Source organism: Mustela nivalis (assembly GCF_964662115.1).
Source record: "Mustela nivalis genome assembly, chromosome: 15".
NCBI classification, from domain to species: Eukaryota; Metazoa; Chordata; class Mammalia; order Carnivora; family Mustelidae; genus Mustela; species Mustela nivalis.
In genome coordinates, this window is record NC_139034.1 from 56204117 (window position 1) to 56230192 (window position 26076).

Here is a 26076-nt window from a genome sequence, read left to right on the forward strand (position 1 = left end):
CTTGAGCACAAGTAAAATCCGATGCAGCTATTTCCCCCTTTCCAGGCAAAGACATTTTGAATTTGGAATCAGTTGTTTGCAACTTAAAATGACTTCATTGTGTTTTAAACCATCCTGGCTAACTGGACACGAGTGGCCACTCCGTTTTGTCAGAGCACAAGGAATGTGCTCTGCCAAAGGAGAACAGAGTTCCCATGGCAATATTGCTAATTGTAAGATATACAAGGCATATCTGAACAAGTTTCTTTTTTTTTTATTGTGATGAAAACTAGAAGCTCTTTTTTTTTTCCCAACATACTTCATCAAACTATTTACAACCTCTGTAAAATTTGCGAGTTTGAAAATACTTTTCCACTATCACATATGTTTACGAATACAGCAAAATATTTTCACTCTATTTTTTTTAAAGATGCAGTATCCTCCTATTTCATTTTCTTACGAAAATCTGAATTTCTATTGCAACTGCACAGTATTCAGCATAAAGTACCAATGGACATGGGTCGCTAAACAGACATTACTCTATAATGAAGCTGTGAAAATATAGCATTTTTAAATTTTTATGTACACCTCTTAACTATAAAATGCAGGCAAAGTCATATATAGCATCATAAGCTGATTCCCTAATAAGGTAAATAACTTACATCTCTAGACAGCATGGATTATTACAAATTCATTCTTTTAAAAAAAGTTCTTTGTTGATATTTGCTGGCCCACTGGCTGCCGTGTGTGTGCTGGCATGTGTGTTGGGGGTGCCTGTATGGGTAAGTGGAACGCAGTGTGGGGACAAGCAGAAATACATACGGAAGACACGACTTACCAAACCCCTTTCCTAGATGAGACCAAATCAAATGGAAAGACTAGTTTTAATGAGATGCCCTACCTGGGAAAAACTGAAGGAAGAGATCTGGGCAATGAAGTTAGAGAATACATTTACCTCCTCCATGTACAGGCGTGAGTGCAGAGCGGAAGCGGAGGCTGGGCTATGGACTATGAGTATTAAGGCTTCCCGGGCCTAATGTGATCCGTGGGAATTCTCTCCCGCTCAGTCCCTCATGTGAAAACTCAGCGTGTCGTGGGTGCTGGCATTCTGAACACTGCTGAAACTGTCCGTCCTCGTTGTGTGAGGACACCTTTATAACAACATCGTGGCCACATTTCTAAGCAGTCATAACAACAGGACAAAGGCGATTACTTAGTATATCTGAAGGCCTCACCTTACCGGATTTATTCAATGGCAGCTTTGGTACGTATAATAAATAAAGTACAGAATAAGGAATACTGCATCTTTATCCATATACATGTCACTGTTTGAATGAACTGATTTCAAAGTGCAGAATTATATTTACGTTTAAAACACAAGTGGCAAAATTTGAAGTTAAAAAAAAGTGTATAAAAGGGAACACAATCTTTGTATAAGCTATTCCAAATTTCAACCACAAGGAGAATGGCCTTTCGAATCCCCTAGAACTGGCATTTGTAAACACTGTAGCATCTTATAAGTTCTTTCCCCCTCACCATCCTCTTCCTATTTTCCACTTAAACTCTCAAGTGAATAAAAAGTGCTCTTTTTAAAAATGCAGTTTGTATTACTGTTGCTCCACTGCTTTTGAAAATAAATGTCCTATAGTGTTTTGTCGAAGGGACGGCAGGCAGTAAGTAGGATACTCCTTATGGGAAAGCCATTAGGAAGTTTAGTCTAAACGTCTTAATAGAACTTAAGACAAGCCATCAGGCAGGCTTCCCGGAGTCCACACATAACTGACAGGATGAGGCCGGAGGCCGATGGGGAAGCGTGAGGCTGCTTCCTAACAACTTAAGGTCAGAATACGGGGAGGGAATCTGTTAGAACCTCAGGGTAACCTGTAACTTTTCAAAGAACGTTAACTGCCTTGAACTCCATCTCTACAACGCACAGAGACCTCCAGGCCTCCTGCAGCTTCTCAAGCCACCACGGCAGTCTGCGGAGAAGTTCTCAAACACGCGCCCATGTCCAACTGCGAACTGAACAGCTCCAGAGTTAAAACCAAAGAATGCTTCTAGTTAGGGGATGGACAAGTCCTGTGGATTCTGTGCCTTTTCTGGTGTTCATCATCTCCTACTGTGCTTTTCTAAAAGAGGCTAGGATGGACACAGATGAAATGAGGAGGCTTCTCCACGCCCGAAGATACTCCTACCTGAAAACCCAATTCCTTCTCTCCCCAACCGCTTTCCTTTCCGAGGGGAAACATTAGTAGAAAACTCACCAGGGAGAATTTGTTCTGTTCCAGGACGAGCCCTGGGGAAGTTCCAGTCCTGGGGTGAGATCAGCAACTCACTCACTCACTGTTTGTGCTTGGATCCCTCTTTAGAAGTATCGAGCGTGTCAAGGGGGCGGAGGGGGGTTGGGAGATGGCAGAACGCCGACAGTTTCAGCGGTTAACTTACCATCTCAGTCTGATTTCCACTCTCAGAGGGTGAGGAGAAAAAGCTCACTTCCCTGAACCCTTCCTATGTGATCAGAGAGGAGCAGCCCATTTAGCTCTGTGCTAAATTTAAATCAAGCCGTCACTCAGGAAACTCCCACTGCCTGTCAGTTCTATGAATTCTAAAAACCATTTCTACCTGTGACACTCTCAAGACATCTCTTTGCACAGAAGAGATCGGCCCATCTTCTGAGAGCAGGCAGAATGGAGTCAAGTCTACACCGCTGCTGGGCGATTCACCTACTGACTGCCAGCCAGGTTCCAGGACCAGGAAAAGCGAGGGTGGCTTGGCTGTGTTGGCCACTCTCCGTGTACTTTGCCAATGACCAGGAACCAGTGCTAGAATGCAGCAAGAGACCTTTTTCTACCCAAAATGGTCACAGGCAATAAGAAGTAGGAATTGTATACAGTACAGATAAAAAAACTTTCCAGTTGGTAAAAAAACAAAAAAAAAAAACAACCCCAAAAATCCAAAAAACCAAAGAAAACAAAACAAAACAACCCCCCCAAAACAAAAAGCCAAAAAAACAAAAACAAAACAAAACAAAAAAACCACACACAAAAAAACAGTGCTTGGTGGGTAATAGATTATGTAGCAAAAAAAGTTATTTATCAATAGACTCGAAGCCCTTGTTCGAGGGAAATTGCCTGATGAGTTTTTCAGACCTGGCAGAAAATGCAGAGCACATAGTTTTTGAAGATAGAATTTGACCTGAACATCATTATGCTGTTGCTTGAACATTTAAAACAATTCCTTTTAATACCATCCAACATGAATTGTCCTTGTTTCAATGATTTATCGTTCCTTGCTTCGTCAGAATAAGATTCTCTGAATTAGGGGATGATCCTAAAAAGGACAGTTCTGCCACAGGAAATTATTTCAGAATGTTCAAACATTTTAAAAACGAGCTAGGAATATTGTGAGGTTAATTTGTGCAATTCCCCAAATCAAGTGTTTGTAATTAAAATACATTGCAAAGGTCTATGCTGGCAAACTTTTATATCTAAGCTATAAAAAATCTTAACAACAACGACAACAACAATAACAGAAAAAGTCACCAAGCCCCTTAGCCACGTACAGCTGAAAGAAGAACAGCTTTTAGTGGGGGAAAAAAAAATATGATAATTTTTCTGAAAGAATGCTTGTTGGTGATGTATTGCTTTGTTTACTGTATACTGCACTAGTCGCAAGAAAGGCTCATAATTTTAGGGGGTTGACGGGACTGTCATCTCCCCTCACCCTCAGCACGGAATGAGTGGGTTCAACATCCCTGTCTGTGTCAACGCAGAACCCCTGGGGTCTGATACAGTTTAGAAAATGAAATCTGTATAGAAGAACCTAATGGAGAGTCACTTAGCCTTGGCTCTCCAAGTGAGGAAACTAGCACCATGTTAGGCTTTCCTCGGGGAGCACTCCCTTTCCACTGACTCGGTTCCAAGGAGGACTGACCACTTAACCCAAGGGTTAATTCCCTGCTATGCCTCCTTGGCCTTTCTGTTCACCAAATAACTGTTTTCAAACAAGAAAAGGGGAGCATAATCTTTAATTGTGGTATTCCACCAAGCAGGACAACAAAATTAGCAGAAAGATTACCTCAGTGCTGTCCCTGTAACCAAGACCGCTAAACCACAGGGGTGTTTTTTACAATCCCTTTAGTAAGTATGAAAATTGTGGTAACGTGAGTCCTCAGTGAAGTTATTGTAGGAAAGTCCTTTTATTCATTATTGCTTTTCTCCTCAAGAGGCGCTTTATCCCATCTCTGCTTTGTCTGATTTTTCATGTTCACTGACTTTGCCCGAGCAGCCCCACCTCTTACCTTGGTGCCAGTGTGTCTAAGAAAGTTTTTTTTTTTTTTTTCCTTCCCCCTGATTCCTTGTAATCAAATACTAGGGGCAGGAAGAGATGATGCCTAGGTGACAGGACACTGCGATTTGAAGTGGGGCAGTAGTTTTTTTTGTTTGTTTGTTTGTTTTTTGTTTTTTGTTTTAAGACAGGCTCTTCCTATTCAACTACAGAACACCTCGGTGCCGGTCCACGCCAGGGCAGACGCTGGCACTACGCTCCACCTGAAATGTCGCTGCCCCTCTGCTCCGACAGATGAACAGAACGGAATCGAAACAAAACAGAAACAATCAACGACAAACAAATGAAAGATTCAATGTCGGTTTCTCTTCAGGGCATGGCCTAAGGACAAGTGGCGGGTGGCGCGACTGCCAAGGGCCACCTGAGTGCCCCTTTCTTTTCAGGTCATGGAACTCTCCAACAGGCTGCTTCTTCTCTACTTTCATGCTGCTCGCTGGAAACAGACTGGATGTGTGTTCTAGCTTACTGAGACAGGAACTAAAATTTCAGTAAAAAGAAGGGGGCAGAGTGGGGGGGGGTTTGGTGCGGGAGAAGAATCCCAATCTGAAAGGTCCTGCTCTAGCCATCGGCTGGTGATAGGTGACCTTTAAGGGATCGATAACAAAACGTCTGACAGCTCAGAAAACGTACAAGCTACAAACATCTTGAAACGGCAGAGGACACGGCACGGGGAAACAGTGCCTGTCTCTTGAGCGTTTGTGTCACGGATCTCCCAGGCCAGCGTGAAGACGTTTCTCGTGCAGTCGCGATGGGGGTTACCTTCAGACCGAAAAGGAGAAGGGTTCCTTCTTGTTCCTGCTCTGGTTTCAGACATCGTGGGATGGTGACGCCCTTTTGCGTTAACACTGTGGAGGGGATTCAGCCCTGCTGAATGGGGTGCCGCTAAGAGACCCAGCTCTTACGCTCAGCTGGACGGGAAGCACTCCTCACACCAGCATGTGCCTCCGGCGGTGCAGGGCCAGGTGGTCTGACCGGGAGAAGCTGCGATCACAGTCCGCGCACTTGAACGGCTTCACGCCCGTGTGTTTGCGGTAATGCCTTGTCAGCTCGTCGGAGCGGGCGAACTTCCAGGTGCAGCCTTCCCAGGTACACTTGTAGGGTTTCTCTCCTGGAAGAAAAAGGGACACACGCTTTGGGTGCTCCATCACTCGCCCCCAAGAACCAAGCCAGCACTAGGGGTGGGGACACTGTCCCTCTCCGTGGGGTTTCCGTGTGGTCATCTTTGGTCAGGAAGCCTCTGCACCCTGCCAGCGGGGTGGGGTGGGGTGGGGTGGGGTGGGGGTCAGTCAGGTGGGGACAGGGAGCACGTTCCATCGCCTCCCTCCCGTGGTGACATCTGGCCACCGTGGTGACATCTGGCCAGTTCGTTCTTTAACACTTGCCTCCTCAGTGACGGGGACGGTACTTGACGGTCAAAGCATCCAAAGGGCCAGACTGATCCCTACGGGATATAACCACAACCGCTTGACTAAAGAGGCATTCTAGCTTTCTGCCTAGGCTGATTTGGCTCTAGTGCTGACACTCACGAAGAACTATATCAGGTCATTAATTACATTTGGTTTCAATACCCTTCCCCAAATGTGTATCACTTAGATGGTTTAAAGCTATTTTAGGACACAATGTCCATTTATCAGTCATGGGGAATAGGCACAAAATCTCGTCGAAAGGCAAAAGCATTCCTCCGCTCACCAGAAATTAGGTATGAATGAAGCACATGTCACTCATAAACATCTAGTTTTTGCTTGTCTATTGGAAAAGAATCCTAGATAGCTTACAAGTGTAAAGTTTAAATACTCTTTTCAGTGATTTAATTAGGGTGAGCCCTGAAGAATCATCAAGTTGGTTTCAGTGTTGAAACTCATGGTGAAAAGCCGTCTGAAGAAGTATGTAATTTGACCGGGTCCTTCAGTCAACTTGTAAGGACGGTAAAATATGCAAAGGCTTTGCTGGGAAAAGATACACTATCCATTGTCCAAATGAACTCCCAGGGGGAGAGAGACAATGGTTGACCCAGGTGTGGGTTGTTGTGTTTTTTTTTTTTTTTTTCCTGGCTCTCATTCAGAATGGATGCCCTGTCCCCATGCAACCCCACATAAAAGTGATCTCTCCTGTTCCTCCCATCAAATAGTCAACAACAGGCATCCTGGCCACACGCAGTCTTTGGTCAAAAGGGCCTAAGATAGGAAAGGGAGCTTTTTGCAGATTCCTATGCATAGAGCCGGAGGGTGAGTATTTTTAACCCTACTTTACAGATGAGAAAACTGAGGCTCAATGTAGTAAGGTAACTTGCCAATGTCAGAAGAAAAAAATGTACTTGGCTCCAAATCCAGTGCTTTTCACTGTCCTGCAGTGGAATGCATAGTTTATTCCCATGTAAACTTTGTCACACCCTCAAAGTTATTTCTACTTTCTCAGGTATTCCCAAATCATTCGTTTCTTACTTATATCATGTACCGCAATATATCATAAAAGTTTTATTCAGATGCCTTTCTCCTCCACCCGTTTCTGAATACATGGAGGTCAGTGCCTCTACCATTTCAATATCTTTGGAGCCTAGAGTAAGTATCAAACAAATGCTTGTATGAATTAGTGAAACTGACACACACACACACACACACACACACGGAACCACTGAGCCCTATCAATGAGCAGACAGGTGATGCCTACATGGGAGAACCAGTCTGAACTGGACCCAACAACTTCCATTCAACCCTGAAATAAATGCTATCTATATGGGTCCTTTTAGGATCAAGTGACCCTTTCAGAAGGGAGTAAATAGCACAGACCAGTTAAATCCAGAAATATTGATGCATTAACTGTGGGCCTCAGAAAGCTCCAGCTTACTCTGAAAGGGCTCCTTTCAAGGAGAAGCCTACTGAGTGCAATAACCCAAAACCTCAACCGCTGACTCATTCTAGATGCCCTACAGAGACAAAAATCTTCATTTGCAGGTGTCTACTGACCAAGTTGAACAGAAATTAAAAAAACAAACAAACACAGAAATCAGAACCCCTAACTGAAAAAGATTGAGGGTCTCCTGCATAGTATATTAATGGCAACTGTTACCATGCTTTTATTTACATGTCCTCCCTGTGTGTTTTTGAATTCACATCAGGAGCATGGGTTCTAACAAGCTGAGCTGGACAGAAATCACGACTTCAAAAACACATCCATCTTTGGGACACTGCGCTCAGCTGGTGGCCTCTGTCACTAACAGGCATCTCCCAGTCCTCTCCAGACTGGAACCAGTCCAGAGTGCAAGGTTTGGAAAGGAAAGAATAGTGGGTTTTCTTAATTGAAGGATGGATGCTCAAAGTGTCATATATGTTTGACTCCCTTTGCCATTCTGGATAGGGAGGTAGGGGACCCGTAGGTGGGATAAGCCTGGAAAGTTAGCAGAGGCCAGGAGAGGATGAGAGCCTCCAGTGTCACCTCAGGAAGGATGGTAGAGTTTTGAATGGCCCACCATGGGGACAGTTTATTGTCTCAGGTGTTCTCGGAATTTCCTCGTACACCTTAATATTACACCGTGTGTGTACACCTTGTACACACTTAATATTCTCTAATTTCTTCCTCACAATTATAATAGTATAACTTTTCCTTTCATTTTGGCTGTTTAATAATGACACTTGATGTCCTTTCTACTCGAAAATCTACAGCAGAGAGTGGCTCTTCGGGGCTAAATCTAGTCTGTGGCCTGCTTTTTGTGCAATCTTTGAGCTTAGAGTGGTTTTTATACTTGGTACGTGGTTGGAGAAAAAAAAATCAAGAGGGCTATTTCACAGCATGTGAAAATTACATGAAATTCAAATTTCAGCATCCATAAATAAGTTTTTGTTGAAACAGGAGTCTCCATACTGTTTCAGGCTATCTGCACTGAAGGCAGAACCAAGCCCTGCGACAGAGAACGCATGGCCTGCGGTGCCTAGAAATTTACTATCTGGCCCTTTATGGAAAGTTTACTGACCCCTGGTGTAAGGGGTCATCTGAGCCTTCCGCAGGCTTCCTGATTATGTTAACTTACTGAATTGGGATACATAATGCACATTGTTAATTTGGGATGGGTGGTGAGGGAATATTTGGGCTTTAAAACAACCACTTATTCTCCTCATAGGACACCATTTAAAATTCTAAGAGCCCACTCAGTAATAAATACATATGATATTTCATGGCAAATACTTTAAATTGAGAATTCTGGACTGAGTGACTCTCTGAAAAGGCTCACTCAATCTGATCTGAGTTTTAAAAATATCTTTAGGATCTTCCCTGCTCCTTAAAAGATGAAGAAGGTCTTTCTTTTAACAGGAAGATCAGGACGGGGTAGGGTCAGGAATATCTCTATATACTTTTATTAAAAGGTGATATGGGCAAGGAATGTTATGCTTAAGCTTTTATGGATATTAAAAAGAAAGTATACCTTTTTTTTCTTTTTTCTTTTTAAGATTTTATTTATTTGACAGACAGATCACAAGTAGGCAGAGAGGCAGGCAGAGAGAGAGAGGAGGAGGAAGCAGGCTCCCCGCTGAGCAGAGAGCCCGATGTGAGGCTTGATCCCAGGACCCTGGGATCATGACCTGAGCCGAAGGCAGAGGCCTTAACCACTGAGCCACCCAGGCGCCCCAGAAAGTATAAATTGTAAGAAATTTGCAAGGAAAATTCACTTATCACTCAGACAATTAAGTTTACTCTTATCTGGTAACCAAAAGAACAATGCTTCTACACAACCCCTTTACAAGGCCACTGCGAACCTTGACCAGTTACTATTCTACTGAGTCTGGGAAGGCAGGCACAGGAGGGAAGGATCAGAAACAGCTTAGCTGTATGGCATCATTTCTAATATGGACATTTCAGGAGGTGGGGCACAGGGGAAGCAGTAACTGATGGTAAGGCTTTCTTCTGTGAGCCCACAGAGGCGGAGCAGGAAAATTGAGTGCAAAATCCAAGTATTCTGTGAGGTGGAATCCAGGGCAGTAAGCAATCCGGAAAGACAAGGCTGGGTGAGATGGGAAAAGTGGGTCGAAAGGCACAAACTGTCAGTTACAGAGAAACAAAGTCATGGGAATACACAGCAATGGCAGGGTGACTAGAGTTAGCAACACTGTATTACATATTTGAAAGTTGCTAAGAGAGTAGATCTTAATGAAAAGTTCTCATCTCTCATCACACACAAAAAAATCATCTGTATCTGTGTTGACAGATGTTACCTACACTTACCGTAGGAATCATTTCACAACCTATACAAATACTGAATCACGTCGTACACCTGAAGCTGATTTAATGTCAGTTATATCTCAATAAAAAAAAAGAAAGACAAGGAATAGCTCCCCAAAATACCAGAGGCAGACATGTCCCTGCTCTTGAATAAAACCACTGCAAATGATAAATAAGTTGATAAGTTATTAAGGGGCTAAGCGACGAATGAAGGCACATATGAAGAATGTAAACCTTTTCCACTAGGGAGTGGGGAGGGAGAAAGCCTATCAGAAAAGAGTAAGCTTAACTGAGTGATAAGTGAATTTTCCTTGCAAATTTCTTATAAGAAGGTATACTTTCTTTTTAATATTCATGAAAACTTAAGCATAATATTCCTTGCCCCTACTGCTGCATTAATAAAACTGGAGTGTGCGTATTCTCTCCTCATGCTTAAAAAAAAGAGGGAAAAAAGAAAATGATTATCTTCTAATCTCTCTTCAAAATTAGAGGCTGAGCTATGGGGGTGGGGGAGGAGATGGCCACTCTGACCAGGTACTGGCCTGACCTCTACCCCTCAATCAGGAGAGAACTAGGGTTTGATTATACCTGCCTACTACCTAGCATTTTATTAAAAAAAAAAAAAAATCAATCAATGCTCTTTTTGGGCCAGTCAAGTTCTAGAAGTGGATACAACAACAATTTTAGTGGCCACTGTATTGTATTCAACTATACATTGTATTTTACACTTGTGCCTTAAAGCAGTTAAAAGGATATGATCTTACAAGCAAATCAGGGTAACAGAAACTTCCTGATGTGAGTAAAAACTTATTAAATGATAAATATGTTTGTAAGATGTATTGCAGTATGCATAAATGAACCCCGAAAGGATATAATGAGCAGACAGAATCTTTCTTCCACCCTGTCTTCTTTCCTTTAAAATCTTCCTAGAAAATAAAGAAAACTAAATTTAATGTTAAGAAGTCAGCGTGGTAGGTACAGAATGGTTAAGTGTATTTTCCACGACAATTTTCCTATGGAGAGAGGTTGGCTTGGTCGAAGAGAGGACTCAGTCATCTCCCAATCTGTGCTTCTCCCGCACATAGCTGCTGGGCGTCAGGCTGATTGACAGTGACGGTAAACACGATTTCCAGTAATTTCTGCAGGAATTGTGAACTGCCCTTCAACGCGTTTGAATTGGATTTCAGTAAATGTGTTATTCAAACCTGTTTTCCCTAGAAATAAGCTGAAAATAAAAATAGCATGCCCACCTTCTTCCTTTTGTCTAATTCACAAGTACACTTAAGAATCTCGAGTGGCAAAATCTCTGAAAGCATGGTTAATATCCCTCAAAATAATGGGAAGTTTTGACTCTAACATCGGATCATCTTTGATTTTTGTTTCTTCTACTAATCCCATGAAATAATGAAATGACAGAAAATGGTATCGTGTATGTCTTTACCAATAAGTCTTAGTAGATAGTATTTCTTGGCTAAATTGAGACATTAAGTTGCCAGTGTCTCAGGAAAACCAAAGGACACCATCTGGGTGATCAATTGGTAGCTTAATCCAATGCCATACCTTGGGAAGCAGTTTACTAACTTGTAGGTCTTCAGTTTTTAAAGCGTGAAGTTCTCCATGTCCCATAACAAATCCAAGCCATTTCCACACTTTGTGTTTAAAAAAAAATAAAGAGAGAGAAGAAAAGAAAGGATCTGGCCATTTTTTGAGTACAATCTGTCCTCTGTTCTTTAAAAAACCTGGACTACACTATGAGAACCACTGAAAAAGGAAAATGCAAACCAAAACTAATAGCAAGAGCTTCTATTTTTTAAAGTGGAACAGTCCTATAAAGATGAAAGAGAGAGAGAGAGAGGGGAAAAAAAAAAGAACAAACGAGGAGGCTTGCAAAGTTTTGTTTTAAAACACTCTTTTTAACTGCACTTTCGGGGTTCAAGTTAAGTATAGTTTTTTATGCAAAACTGCCTGTGTGTGTGTGTGTGTGTGTGTGTGTGTGTGTGCGCTGTAGTCACAGGCATTATTTAAACAGAAGTCTAATTAAGTGTCCTGAGAAAATGAAAACTCACGTCAGGTTTTTTGTTTTTTTTTTTTCCTTGCAACAGTCAACAAACTGATTTATTATGAGAACCCCTGTCTCTTTCAATCTTGGTTAAAGAAAAGGATTAAGAGTCACTAAATGCATTTCCATGACATTTACCCAGCAGAGGCATAATAAAGTCTAAAGAAAACAGCAGGTATTGAATGGATTCCCAAAACCCACGAAACAAAAATAACTTTTTCAGGTACCTCCCATCTCACCATCTGAAATGCTGAAAGGTGAATGTGTACTGAGACAAAAGACAGGTGCCCTTTCATATTAAAATGACGTGTGAGCAAGACGGAGGAGAGGAATGCGTCTTTGAAAAAGTCTGGGTCAAACAAAACAGCCATGTTCTCAAATCAGCTTCTCTCTAATATTTTCTCAAGCAACTGAAAAGGAACACCTTTTGCAACAGGAAGCAGAGGCATTTTTTTTTTTTTTTTTCCAGTTCAGAAGTGCATTTCTGAAATGTGTCCCTGTTTAACTTTTATAAAGTTACGGGGCCCCAGACGCTGACAAATGAGCTTCATTACACTCAAGGCTCAACATATTTTCTGTGACAATCTGTTTCACTTGAGGAATGGTATTTGCATATGGGGGGGGTGCGGGGGGAGTGGACCAGAATCAAGATTCCTATCTTGTCTTCTGGTTTCTGTTACATTAGTTTATAAAAGTTCACCCTATTTTAGATCTGGGAGGAAATAAGTTACTTTTAAAATGAGGACACAGAAACCTAGAGCTGAGATTATGCAGTGCCTGACTTGTTCTCTGGGTAGACGGGTAGACTGAGGCTGCCTTCCCTCTTGGTGGCGGTAAGGCCGTAGGAAATAGCACAGGCTTTGAAATCAGGGAGAAAGCCTGGCCATATGTTGGCTCATCATCAGCCAGCAATGAGACCTCAGGCTCAAGCGTTCAGCTTTCTGAAGCACCGTTTCCCCATCTGTAAAATGGACACACTATTCCTACACTTGTGAAACGAAGAAGCCCACGTAGCCAGTGACTGACAAATGATAGGTTATTTAATTTTAAGTTATAAAATTCAAGATTTTTCTTTCTTTTTTTTTCCCCTAGGACATAAATAAAGTTAAAAACAGATCCTGTTTGCTATTAAAAACGAATTAAGGGATTTCTGGTAATTGGATACCAACTTGATCTTGATTTTCCTAACATTTTAAAATATAAATCTACTTATAGGCCAAAGAGAACAATGTAGTATTCAATAATTTGTTGGACCAATTTGACCTTATCAAGTCGATCAAACACATTGTGTTTGAATTGTGAATTGTCTGGTCTGAGTTAACTGTCTTCTTCACGATGTGTAAATGAGATCAAGTGGATTTGGTCTTTCTTCCCCATGCAATTCCATAATGGCTATCTTTGATAAAAACAGGATGTGCCAAAGCACATAGCACTTTCTGTGCACCACACTTTGTTCTAAAGAACTTTATGGATGCGAACTTTACGAAGTTCCCAATGAAGTAGTTATAGTAACCCACCCCACTTCACCCAGAGTTGGTACGTGGTAGACATGGGATTTGAACCCTGGGAGTCAGACACCAGGGCCCTCAGTTTGAACCTCTCTTCTATATTGCCTCCTGACACTTCAAGTCACTGCTTTAATAAACCAGGCTATCTGGTCAGAGCTGGAGAAACAGGCTGAAAATGTGAATTAGTACTTACAGGACAGACAATATGTTAACACAGAGATACTAGTCCTTCTCATGTAGAAATCAAGTATAAATGAACCAAAATATCCTATAATAAAAATATACTTTACTGAAAGCAAAAAGTTCAAGGTCTGTTTGGCTCTTCTGAGTTTCTATGTCCACATAGTGACAATATTTATTTTCCCATGTTTCTGGTTATACTTTCCTTTCCGTTTCTTTTGCACAGTATCCTTCCTTTACCTGTCACATAAAGGTTTGCCACGATTTTGACTGACTTCTCACCTGCCCATGTTCTCCTTGGCTCCCGTGGCTTCCACCACGACTTGTAAGGAAAAGATTCCTAAGAGTCGACACCTCAATCTCTCTCCTAAGCATTATAGAGATTTCCCAAATGGCAGTTCAAAAGCCATCTCAACCATTGCGACCAAAACTCCACTCAGCATCTACCATCTGAATAAGACAAGTTTCTCCTTCTGTTTTGCTAAGTGGAAAGAAAGGCAATCCTACTTCCTCAGGTATCAGTCAAGTCATGAACTTCTCTTAGCTGGAGGATTTCTTGGACTCCTCACTGTTACTCTCTGCTGCGCAACCTAATTATTCTACCTGTCCGTGCTGCCTTCCAAGTATCTGCCCGGCCGTCCTCTCCAGTTTATCCCTGCCGTGGCAGGTGGCCTTTCTTTAGGTTCTTGCCACCTTCCACCGAAACCAACGTCTAATGGTTCTGTTTCCCTGCCTTATGTGCTACCCACTCCAATACCATCTGCACTACTTGGAGGAACATTTTCTCAAACACAGCCTGATCATGTAGCTCTTGGGACCCTGGACACACTTATGCTAAACTCTCATCACACCCTACTGTGATTGCTGGTTTTCCTGTCTGCCTGCCCCACTCAACAGCTCTGTACTGAGGAGGGTTTGCGCTTTCTTCATCACTGTATCCCCAGGGCCCACACAGCTCGGTGCTAACAAATGCTGTTGGTTAAATGGAGGACACTACTTAAATTCAAATACCTCACGTTCTTTTAAAAATATAACATACAACAGTCAAGTTAAAGAGTAATCTGGGGGCGCCTGGCTGGCTCAGACAGTAGAGTGTGGGATTCCTGACTTCGGGGTTATGGGTTCGAGCCCCACATGGGTATAAAGCTTACTTAAAAAAAAAAAAAAGAGGGGCTCCTGGGTGACTCAGTCAAGCCTCCGACTCTTGCTTTTGGCTTAGGACATGATCTCAGGGTCATGAGATTACGCTTTGTGTCAACGCAGAGTCTGCTTGAGATTCCCTCTCTCCCTCTCCTATGCTCCTCCCAGCTCGAGTGCTCTCTAACATAAATAAATAAAATCTTTTTTTTTTTAAGATTTTATTTATTTATTTGACAGAGAGAGATCACAAGTAGGCAGAGAGGCAGGCAGAGAGAGAGAGAGAGAGGAGGAACAGTCTCCCTGCTGAGCAGAGAGCCCGATGCGGGACTCGATCCCAGGACCTTGAGATCATGACGTGAGCCAAAGGCAGCAGCTTAACCCACTGAGCCACTCAGGCACCCCCAATAAATAAAATCTTTAAGAAAAAAAAAAAAGTATTTTGTGAGGCAGGGAGTCTATTGCTAGCATTCTATCCATTCTACCATCTTTTCTAGTCTAATGAATTAGAATATGTATTTTTGAGAAGGAAAATAAATTTGGGAGGTTTCATTTAAAACTGGTGCCATTTAAAGTTCTGGTCTGCAAACAAATATCTCAATTTTAAAATATTTTTATTTATTTATTTGATAGAGAGAGATCACAAGTAGGCAGAGAGGCAGGCAGAGAGAGGGGGGGAAGCAGGCTCCCTGCTGAGCAGAAAGCCCGATGTGGGGCTCGATCCCAGGATCCTGAGATCATGACTTGAGCTGAAGGCAGAGGCTTAAACCACTGAGCCACCCAGGTGCCCCAAATATCTCATTTTAAGCCTTTAAAATTAGTAATATGATGAGTAATGGGGCCTTCTATTTTGCTGCTCAAATGAGCATTAACTGTTTTCATCTTTAAAACAATATATTTATAATTCTTTTCATTCTTAGTTATGAAGACTTTTATTGAATAGTCAAGCACAATAAATGTTTTTTATATATTCTTTAGGGGTGGATATTGTTTCTGCAAAGATACAGCTCCTCATTATCTTTTATCTTTAATGATTTCATTAAACTCACGAATTTCATATTAGTAGTAATTTTGCCATTCAGGACAGGATGACTAAAACAATCTAGTCATTCTTTGATGGAACACGAGAAAGTTACAAGGGTTGGGATACTACTATCCAACTCCTGCTACACCACCATTTTGACTGGAATATGGATAAAATAAACCCAGAAGTAAAAGGGAAAACACAGAGCATGGTCATGAGATGCCCTGATGTTTTGAACTTTCCATTGTCATTAACAATTTGTGCACTAACACGAAAAGAATTAGGAAGGAGGGGCGTCTGGGTGGCTCAGTGGATTAAGCCACTGCCTTCAGCTCAGGTCATGATCCCAGGGTCCTGGGATCAAGCCCCCACATCAGGCTCTCTGCTCTGCGGGGATCCTGCTTCCTCCTCTCTCGGCCTGCCTCTCACTGACTTGTGATCTCTGTCTGTCAAATAAATAAATAAAATAAACCTTAAAAAAAAAAAAAGAATTAAGAAGGGGAATTCATTTAGTAATTTATTTATTTAACTGAGGTAATAATTGGTAAGGCTGTTTTAAAAGTCATTACTTGGGCGCCTGGGTGGCTCAGTGGGTTAAGCCGCTGCCTTCGGCTCAGGTCATGATCTCAGGGTCCTGGGATCGAGCCCCGCATCACGGGCTCTCTGCTCAGCGGGGGGCCTGCTTCCCTTCCTCTCTCTCTGCCTGCCTCTCTGCCTACTGTGATCTCTCTCTGTCAAATAAATAAATAAAATCTTTAAAAAAAAAAAATTAAAAAAGCCATTACTTTTCTAAAGCTATGTAAAAGATGAATTTATTTTTAAAACAAGTTTTAAATAGGGTAACACTTTTTGTTTTTGTTTTTGTTTTAAGAGAGAGAGAACCCAGGCACCTGCCCCGTGCCGGGAGGGGCAGAGGGAGAGGGAGAGAGAGAGAATCTTAAGCAGGTTTCACTCCTGGTGCAGTTCATGCCTGGTGCAGGGCTCAGTCTCACGACCCTGAGATCAGGATCTGAGCCAAAATCCAGAGTCAGATGCTTAACCATCTGAGTTACCCAGGCACGCCCAAATAAGGTTAACACTTTCCAAACCAAGTCAAGTGAAATATGCACGGCATCGGCACCTGCATACAGATAATCATAAATCCCGGCTCAGCATGTTTCTACATGGTCACTCTCTAGGACAGGTTAAAGTAACACCTCCACAAATGAAAACAAGTGCCACACATCCATAGCACTTTGCTTTTCATCCAGAGGATTCGGGTTCCTTTTTATTTATTTATTTATTTATTTTAAAATTTTTATTTATTTTTTTTAAAAATATTTTACTTATTTATTTGACAGAGGGAGATCATAGGAGATCACAAGTAGGCAGAGAGGCAGGCAGAGAGGGAGGAGGAAGCAGGCTCCCTGCCCAGCAGAGAGCCTGATGTGGGGTTCGATCCCAGGACCCCGGGATCATGGCCTGAGCCGAAGGCAGAGGCTTAACGACTGAGCCACCCAGGCACCACCAGGTTCTCTTTTAGAAAGGGCACTCCGGTGCTTGCTCGAGGGGGTAGGGGAGGCCCACCAGCCTCCCGCCAGCCCGCCAGACAGGGCCCATCCGCCCTTCCTGGCTTCCGCGCTCACCCGCGGCTCTCGGACACGCTGCACGTGGCGGCCAGGCCCCGGCTGTCTCCCCCACCGCATTCGGAATCCCTGCTGTCTTCACCGCGGACCCCTTCCTGTGCAGAGAGCCTCCCACCGAACCAGCACTCTACAGCTGCCTATTTAATCATTAATGCTTCTGGTCCTTGTCTTCTCACTGGCTTTCTAACAAAGTAAAATTTTAATAGACTCAGAAGAAAGACCAGTTCACATTAATGAAAAGCTTTCAAAATAGACCATTTAAAGTCCCTTGTTATGTTCTGACTTCAAAAGGACCTGCATGACCGTCACTGAACAGGTACGGGCTGCCGGCTAGCCGACGGGGCAAGGCGGCTGGCGTGGAGAGGAGGCTGGCAGGTTCCTAGCGAACGTGTCTGAGACCCGGTGTCGTGACAACGGTACAGGTTCTAGAGAGCCTGGAGCTTGAATCCCAGCTCCACGGCTTGTTCACTGCACGAAAGTGGGTGAGTGTTCTAACCTTCCAGGGACTTCACAGAGGCGACTGAAATAGGTCAAGCGCTAAGAGAGCTGAGCTGAGCACTGTACCCGGGATCCGGCAGGTCCTCAGGAAATGTCAGCTCCCTCCCATCTGTGGTCTCCATGTCTGTTCACAGCATTTCTTACTCCTAAACCACACGTACCAACATCTTCAAAGCCTCCCTCTTCCTACCCTCATGTCATAAGACGGTGGGCCTGTTGTTTCTACTGCGGCCGTGTTTCCCACATGGCTCCCTTTGTGCTGGGACACGGAGATGCCCAAGAGCGCTAGGCTCATGGAGGCTTCTACCTGGCTGGGGAGGGAGGGTAGTCAGACAGCCTAACAGACCAGGGGACACTGAAACAATTTTGAACAATTAGTAGAGTTTCTAAAAAAGTAGGAAGAAAGGAGGGCCCTAAGCAGGCCATTTCAGGTCAGGGGTAAAAATGAAAGACTGAACTCCATAGAGTTTAGTACATTTGGAGATTCATGCGTTTGTATGACTGAGGAAAGAGGGAAATTGGGATAGGGTCTGCAAAGGAGGTTTAACAGATGAACAGAGGTTTCACAGATGAACAGAAGTCAGATGAGAAGGGCTTTGCACCCAGAGTAGGAAGGTGTCCCCAGTCTCCTTAGCCATAACAGACAGCTCCGTGTTCTATTCTCATTTTGCTTCTACCTTTATTATACAGCTTTGCACTCTTGGCCTCTGTCATGACCGTTCATGTGAATCTTATCTAGTTTACTTATGGATCTCTTCACTGAAGATGGGGGCTTTGTCTCTTTTTGCCTTCTTCAAGAAAAAACCCAGCATGCCTTAGACATGGAAAATGCTCGAGAAGTGTGTGTCCTGTTAATTCTGTCTACACAGATTCAAATGGAAAACTGTCTTTTACTAAGTACTTTAAATATATTCCTTATAAGATTATGTGTATCATCATTTTGCCAAAATGATGATAAAGAGGACTTGTTTAGGCAACAGCTTTTGCTTCACTTTTTCTGAATTATAAAAATGTTAAATTAGTAGGGTCTGAAGTACAGAGATGACATGATTATAGCTACTTGTGATGAGTGAATACCAAATGAGGCGCAATTTTTTGCCTTGAATCTACTGGTCGCAACAGCAACAACATATATCTGTATCAATATTCATATACACAATTTCAGTTGAACACAGAGTCCCTCCAATGGCTTAGTCACTGCATTTCCTGGGATATAAAACCGAGGCCTCCTGCAGTAATTATACCAAAGAGTGCTATGTTTATGTTCAAAGATAAAAATGAAACAGAAAACCTGAGGTTCACAGAGTGAAGTAGCTTGTCTAAGTTTGCCCACCAGTTAGGGGCCAAGGACAGATTCAAACTCTCACCTGCTGCCTTCAAAGGTGGTTCTAGTCCTACTACAGTTTCCTGTTTCTCAGCAAGTAGCAGTATGCTCAGACTTACGAGTGGTTTGGCCAAGACTTACCAACAACTTGTTAGGAAAGGATTTTTTACCTGAAAAATTCAGTTTGCTCTTAAGTGATTAATTATCTTGGCATCGCTAAGCCTTATGCTTTATCTAACAACAAATCTAGACAGCAGGCCTGACACAGTTTTATACGAGTGAGTTATTTAATGAATGAAGACAGATGTGGGAGTAGGAGTAGCACCCCACCACCTGATCAAGCAACTACCAGACCTATGAAGAAAGGCCACTAATATGCACAGCTGTCGCAGAGCTCGTGAATTTCTTTGTAGGAATATCATCAAACCATTTCAGAATCTCGCCCAGTTCAACATAATGTCAAATCAGAAGAAAGAAATGTAGGAATAGCAGTGAAAAGTGATGAGGCAAGTAAAAAAGTGAGAAGGCATGGAATCTGCAAGCATTTAGGATTGATGTGTGTGTCTGAATGTGTGTGTGTGTGTGTGTGTGTGTGTGTGCGTGCACATGGGTGTGTTCCAAAGGCACTGTGATTATCTGATATTAATTACAAAGGCATCATTTCTCAAGGGAAGAGCTAAATCATACAGCATGTCCTTCATTTATAAAAGGTAGGGAAGGACACGTTTTAGAGACTTAAATCACAGGTGGTTAATAATTTTAAAGCATCCATATGAGTTAACGTATTTGAAGTGTAAAATTCAGATACGACTCACTTTTGATGAAGCCAGAGAGATAAGAAATGTATTTGCTTGACAGTTACTAATTTTTAAAATTTAGGCATACGTTACATAGGGATTAAAATGAATATTAGACAACACTGACTGAACAAGCCTCACGGATTTTTGGAGACCAGGGTATCAAGCTGGAATATAAAATGCTCCCAGAGTCATTCAAAACTGAATATTTTTCTATGTTAATTACTCCTTTAAAAATCTGGCTTTAAATTTATCTTTATATTTTCTTTTCTTTGTTCATCATTAAATGGCCATATTTCACAGGACACTGATCATTATGTCCTGGCCCCCATGCCACCAGAGAGCTCTCCTGGACTTTCAGACCCTCCCAGACGAAACCCAACAGCTGGTTGTTGTGCGCCATCTAGTGGCTACAGGAATCATTGATGCCTGAATGTTGCTTGCTTGTTCTGCATTTTAGAAATACTGGGACACATATTTTTAGAAAATAAGAGAACTGTGAACAGCAATACCAGATTCATAAGACTATTTCCTCCTAAAATTGATATTTAAGTCATTTAATAAGCAATACAAATCTTAAAATGAAGTGAGGGAAATACACAGTACATGCTAGTTATGTGTAACAAAGGTTTAAATGACCATTAATTTAATTATAGTGTGTATGTACTTAAATAGACTGTACATTGCTCCATGTAGGGGAGACACAATTTATGCCAGTGAATAGGAACAATGTACCTGCTGACAACCATGGGTACAGGATTGGGGAGATACATATATTTTTTTCCTTTTTACCACGCCTTAAATAATTCACCATAGGCAAGTGTTAGTAAAGGTAGTTAAAAGTGTTTGCTCAAATCTTTACATTATTATTTAAACTGAATGGCCATGACAATACACTTAAATTATTTCCAAATTAAAACAAAATTATTTCCAAATTTAAAAAGGCACTCCTTCACACTTCTTCAACTGTATTTAATTTACTGTGCAAATTCTAAAGAGATGATTGATCACATACTAATAAAGCACAAAAGGTCAAGTGGTAAAGGTAAAATTAACATGACTTTATCAAAGGAAATTTCTTACTGCTACTTGCTTACCTCCCATAGCGTGCGTACTTCTCATAAGTCATCTGTTATAATCCCAAACTCTACATTCATTGTTATTGGTCACACAAAAATAACTTACTCAAAATGCCTGAAGCAAAGGTACGGCTGAGAACTTATTAAAAGCAAAGCAAGCAAACCTGAATCCCTCTACAACTAGTTTTGATTTCATTTTGAACAAAAAGTTAAGAAACCTTGCATAGAATTATAAATAGAAACACACCAGGGCTCACTTTGAACCAAGTTTCACTCATTATTTTTAAAAGGACTATTACTTGATAATTTAGGAGGATATGTCTTACGGAGTAAATCTCTCTCTGTTAAGTGGATGAATGGATGTGGCCTGTCTTGGTTTGGAGTAGGAATTTCACAAGGAATTTGCTGATGTAGTTGTGATACTGAGAAAGAAGGACTAAAGGTAGGATAGTTAGGTGGTTTTTTAGTTACTGGTTAACGAATTAGGACCCAGTTGGATAGAAGTCTTTGGGGTCACATCTCAGAGCCTTTTCCTTTAACCTGTCTTACTTAATACCTGGCAAAAATGGAAAAGCTGAAGGAGAGAGCTAAAATACTAAATGCAAGGTAGGCGGGGAGAGGTTTCAAAGTCATTTCAGCTTCTTAGAAGAACGGACCCAAGTCAACCAAATGGATGTAGACTCATTATTTCCCAGACTTGAAAGGGCATCCACAGCCTTCAGAAGACTGGCTCTGCTCTGTATCTCCCACAAAAGATCAGCCAGCCAGCAGCGAAACATGTCCAGTGAGAGGAAATGCACTACTCCCAAGGGAGGGACAGGTCAGCTATCAACGCAACATTGCGTGTTGAGGTTTCACAAAAAATCCGTTATAGGTACAAGGGAGGGACAAGATGTAGATCTTGGCAGTCTTTGATTTAGAGGACTTCACAGAGAGAGTCAACTGCTAGAGGACTTAATACTATTTTTACATTTTAAGAGGTGCCCATTCACAAGATCTCTCCCTTCAATTTGTGGTGTGAAAACTTGACAAGTGGGACGATATCTAGAAAAAGATGGCTAAGACAACTGAGGGTACCTGATTTGGAGAAATGAAGATGCCAGTGGTTCAATGCCGGGGAGGGGCACCGGGGCCAGGGAGTAACAGTGAGAGCTCTGGTTGAACAGGTTAGTTGGGGCTGTTCCAGTCAACCTGAAGGTACTGGGAGCCAAACAAGGCCCTAACAGGCCACTCAATATGGAGGAGATGAGGACTCTGCCCTCAGAAATTTCACCTAGCTTGTCTTGTGGAGGAGTGAGCTCACTCGTGTAGGAACAATACCTGACCAGGAGCCACCATTGCACAAAGGGGATAAAGACAGCTGCAACCATGGGTGTTGTGAGGGATCAAATAAAACAGAAGACATGTACGTGCGCAGAAAACAGCATCGCAGGGACTTGTTCCTTGTGAGCAATGACACCCAAGGGATTTCCGAAGTTGGGCAACAAAGTAGACTCTGTGGCGTATATGGTTGATGCGGACCCTAGGAGTCTATGATTTCATCTTATTAATAACCTAAGCTAATTAATGATGCTTCAACATTCAGAGTTTATACTGCTTTGAATGGTAATGCATGCATCACGTCTCCCCTACTTTCATTTTTATGTTAACTGACCTATAAGATACAATCCCAAATGTCCTGGGTTTGCTTTTCTCCTATCCACTATGCATCACTTGGATAATGGAACAGTGGTCTCTGTGTACAAATGAGGCTAACATGTATCTCAGAAAGTTCAAGGAATAACTCAAAACATACGAGGATTTACAGAAAAAAGCTTCCTGTTCCTTTATTTATTTTTTTTAAAAAACAGAAATGCTCCCATGAAAAGTAAGTCACGTGACCTGATCATACTTACGACTGTGATCGCTGTTCATTACCTACTGACAGGATGGAGCACGCTTCTTTGACCCTCATGTTTTTATACTCATTCTTGGTAAAGAAATGGTAAAGAAGTTGATTCAAAAATAGTGCCAGAGAGATAGATGAAAACCTCTCCTGGGGAGGCTCAGAATCAATGGAAAGGGCAAGAATCTGGAATTCAGCAGAAAAAGGAAAAGGACTGGGAGCAGGAATGAGAGATGAAGAGGCAGTTTGCACAACGCCTTGAATCGGGAGAGGTATTCGAAGTGTATGTTCTACGTTTGTTGAGCAAAAGTAAACTCCAGATCCTGCAACGTGTTTTTGAGTTCAGACAAGCCTCCTACACCAGCACGGCATCACACACACACAATGGATGCCTGCTCGACGTGCGGACTCACGGCGCAGTCTCTGCCCAGCAGCTTTAGAAACCGTCCAATGACATGACGAAGTAAGCGGCAAGGAACGCTGCCTCGCATGATTTTGCTACCTCGGCCGGGAAATGGTGTTCATAGTGGGATCATTTTAGTATATTTTGAGATGTAATACTATTCCCAGATCTCAGCGGGAGTCTGTTCCACTTGAAGTTTCCAGGTGGAGGCAGATGCTGGCGTCTGGTGACCCTGGACTCAGCCGGCTTGTCCCGCGGCCCGTAGCTACCAGAAATTACCAGGAGTGTGTAGGAATGACTTTCCCTCTCCTATCTGCTCCCTTGAGCTCCACACATTTCAGTCACCACTTTTCCTAGAAAAGGTAGTGTAATTGTGGGGCTCTCTCCCTACCTTCAGTCTCTTCCCAGAGCCTCCCACTGGGGGCTCCCAACAGGACCCAGGAGCCAAGGAGGCTGGAGATGTGGGCTAAGGAACACATAAGGCACAGGACGGAAGGGGTGGGTAGGGGGCTAAGGCAAGAGTCACTAGGTTATTTCCTGGGTGGGTGGGCGGATGGATGGCGGGGGTGGACAGTGACAAGAGTAAGTCATGTGTAATCTCAATTTCTTTCTCTCTAAACTGAATATTAGAAGTCCTCCCTCTCTATATAAAATACCAGTGAAAATCAAATGGAATCACATGAAAATATTTCTTACATTCCTTACAGAGATACACACACACACACACACACACACACATATATATACATATATGTCAATTTTATATATATATAAAATATATAAAAAAAAATATATATATATATATTTTTTTCTTGGTTCATTTGTTTGGTTATTTGGGGGAAGAGACCAAGGGGAGAAAAACATGATCTAAGTGGTGCTTAAAATGCTACATTTAGGGACGCCTGGGTGGCTCAGTCATTAAGCAGCTGCCTTTGGCTCAAGTCAGGATCCCAGGGTCTGGGATCGAGCCCCACATCAGGCTCCCCGCTCTGTGGGAAGCCTACTTCTCCCTCTCATTCCCCCTGCTTGTGTTGCCTCTCTTGCTGTGTCCCTCTCTGTCAAATAAATCAAATCTTTAAAAAAAAATAATGTTACCTTTAAGAGGATAGGACAATTTTGCTCAGCGTTTTTCAGTGTGCTTTGCGGACCTTTTAGAATCTGAGAAACTAGACAATGGTTAAGTGGCAACACTGACTATAAAAAAGGCTCCATCACTGAGTCCTACCACCGTAAAGGTCCTTAAGACATAGACGATGAACTTCACCATTGCTAAGGTCACTAAGACTTAAGTCTTTTTCAACTGAGACAGGGGAACACACTCCCCTCAGACCGGAAGTCAACATTAGACCGCAGTATAAGGAGCGAGTATAAACCACATTCCTGGGCACTCAGGACCCGAAGTCGAACAGTGGCCCCTTTGGGACTTTCCCCGATGCCCCATCTCCCCCGCCCTCCGCCCCAGCCCAGCGAGGAACTGTGGGACAGCGTACCTGTATGTGTCCTTCGGTGAGCCTTCAGGTGAGAACTTTTTGTGTATACTTTGTTGCATCCCTCAAAATCACATCTGTGGATACGCCGTTTTCTGGAGTCTGGGGATTCAGACCGTCTCTGGCGTCTTGTGCTCTCAATACTAAACGGTGAGATTGAACTGGAGAAAGAAATAGTGCGGTTAAACCGTGACCAGCACAGCGCTCCGTCTTCGTGCTAGTGACAGGAGACCCCAGCCGTAGCCTGTCGCTTGCTACAGACTCGAGGCCCTACGGACACATTTCCGACCATCCCTTTCTTGGACATGGTTTATTTCTTAATCTCGAAGGCAGGCAGCTTGGCCTGCTTCTGAGAAAACACTCCTCCACAGACAAAGATATGCTTAAAACAACAAGATAGAAACAAAAACTCCAAAAAATCAGTGGTAAGTGAGGAGATCTTCCTTATCGAAAGAACAATCTGGAATCCTACTGAAGGACACAGAGAGTATTTTTGGAAGCTCAGCTACAGACAGACAAAATGAGGGCATTCCGTAAGTAACACGGGGGGTCTGAACTGCACGTGACAACATAGAAAATTGAGTAAAATCACAAGGTACATTTCAAAACAAGTGAGGTCAGGCTGAAAGAAATGACATCAGTACATCAATAACATGAGTCATGACAAGCTATTTCTGTTCAGTGAAATGCACCTGACATTTAGCTTTTCCAGTTGGTGGTTTTTCATGGTGAGGAATCAAGCACATTGTATTTAAAGATTAGCTGTACCACCACTATGAGAAAAAGTTTCAACTATGAAATTTGGCCCCGACTTGCACAGTGTTTAATCTTAATGCCACAGCAGAAAAACAGGATTAGTTTGTAACGTCAGGTAATTGATTAACATGTACCTCTTCAAACTTTAATCTCTTTTGATTGAGGTAGAAACGAAGCATATGACTAATCGTTTTCAGTTACCCACGAAGTTCTTTACTATGATCACAAAATATAACACAAACGCGATCATCCCTATTTCTAATGTAAAAAATTCACCACTGCTCATATTGGACATATTTTCTTCCAGCTTTTTCACGTGTTGATGTTTTTCAAAATTAAAGTTTATTAGTAAATTACCTCTTACAAAAACCTGAATGACTGAGCAAGAGTTCTTTGAAGAAAGTGACGTTTACGCTTCACTTAAGCCGATTACAGGTAAAGGGAAAACCCCACCCCCCATCCCTTCCTTCTCCTCCCACGGAAAACCTGTCATACATTTTCTTTAAATTCTTTCAATTCGTTCCAATTATCCTTACCTATACAAACCTACAGTCACAGAAGCTCCTAACAATGTTTTGTTCTTTAAGAGACATGTAGAGGGGCACCTGTGTGGCTCAGTGGGTTGGGGCTCTGCCTTTGGCTCAGGCCATGATCTCAGGGTCCTGGGATCGAGCCCTGCTCAGTGGGGAGCCTGTCCCAACCCCCCTCCCCCCCGCCTGCCTTTCTGCCTACTTGTGATTTCTCTCTCTCTCTGTCAAATAAATACATAATCTTTAA

General features: G+C 42.5%; 1 protein-coding gene across 8 annotated transcripts in view; it reads right to left on the reverse strand.

Annotated features, from left to right (window-relative positions):
• Positions 1 to 233: 233 nt before the first annotated feature.
• Positions 234 to 26076, reverse strand: part of KLF12 (KLF transcription factor 12) — a 512550-nt gene continuing 486707 nt past the window's right edge. For all 8 annotated transcript variants that reach the window (XM_082701278.1, XM_082701279.1, XM_082701274.1 and 5 more), the window contains 2 exons: positions 24547 to 24704; positions 234 to 5434 (listed from right to left, as the gene is read on the reverse strand). In XM_082701278.1, the coding sequence (XP_082557404.1) occupies positions 5253 to 5434; positions 24547 to 24704 (340 nt within the window). In that variant the 3' untranslated portion in view covers positions 234 to 5252. The remainder of the gene's footprint in view (positions 5435 to 24546; positions 24705 to 26076) is intronic.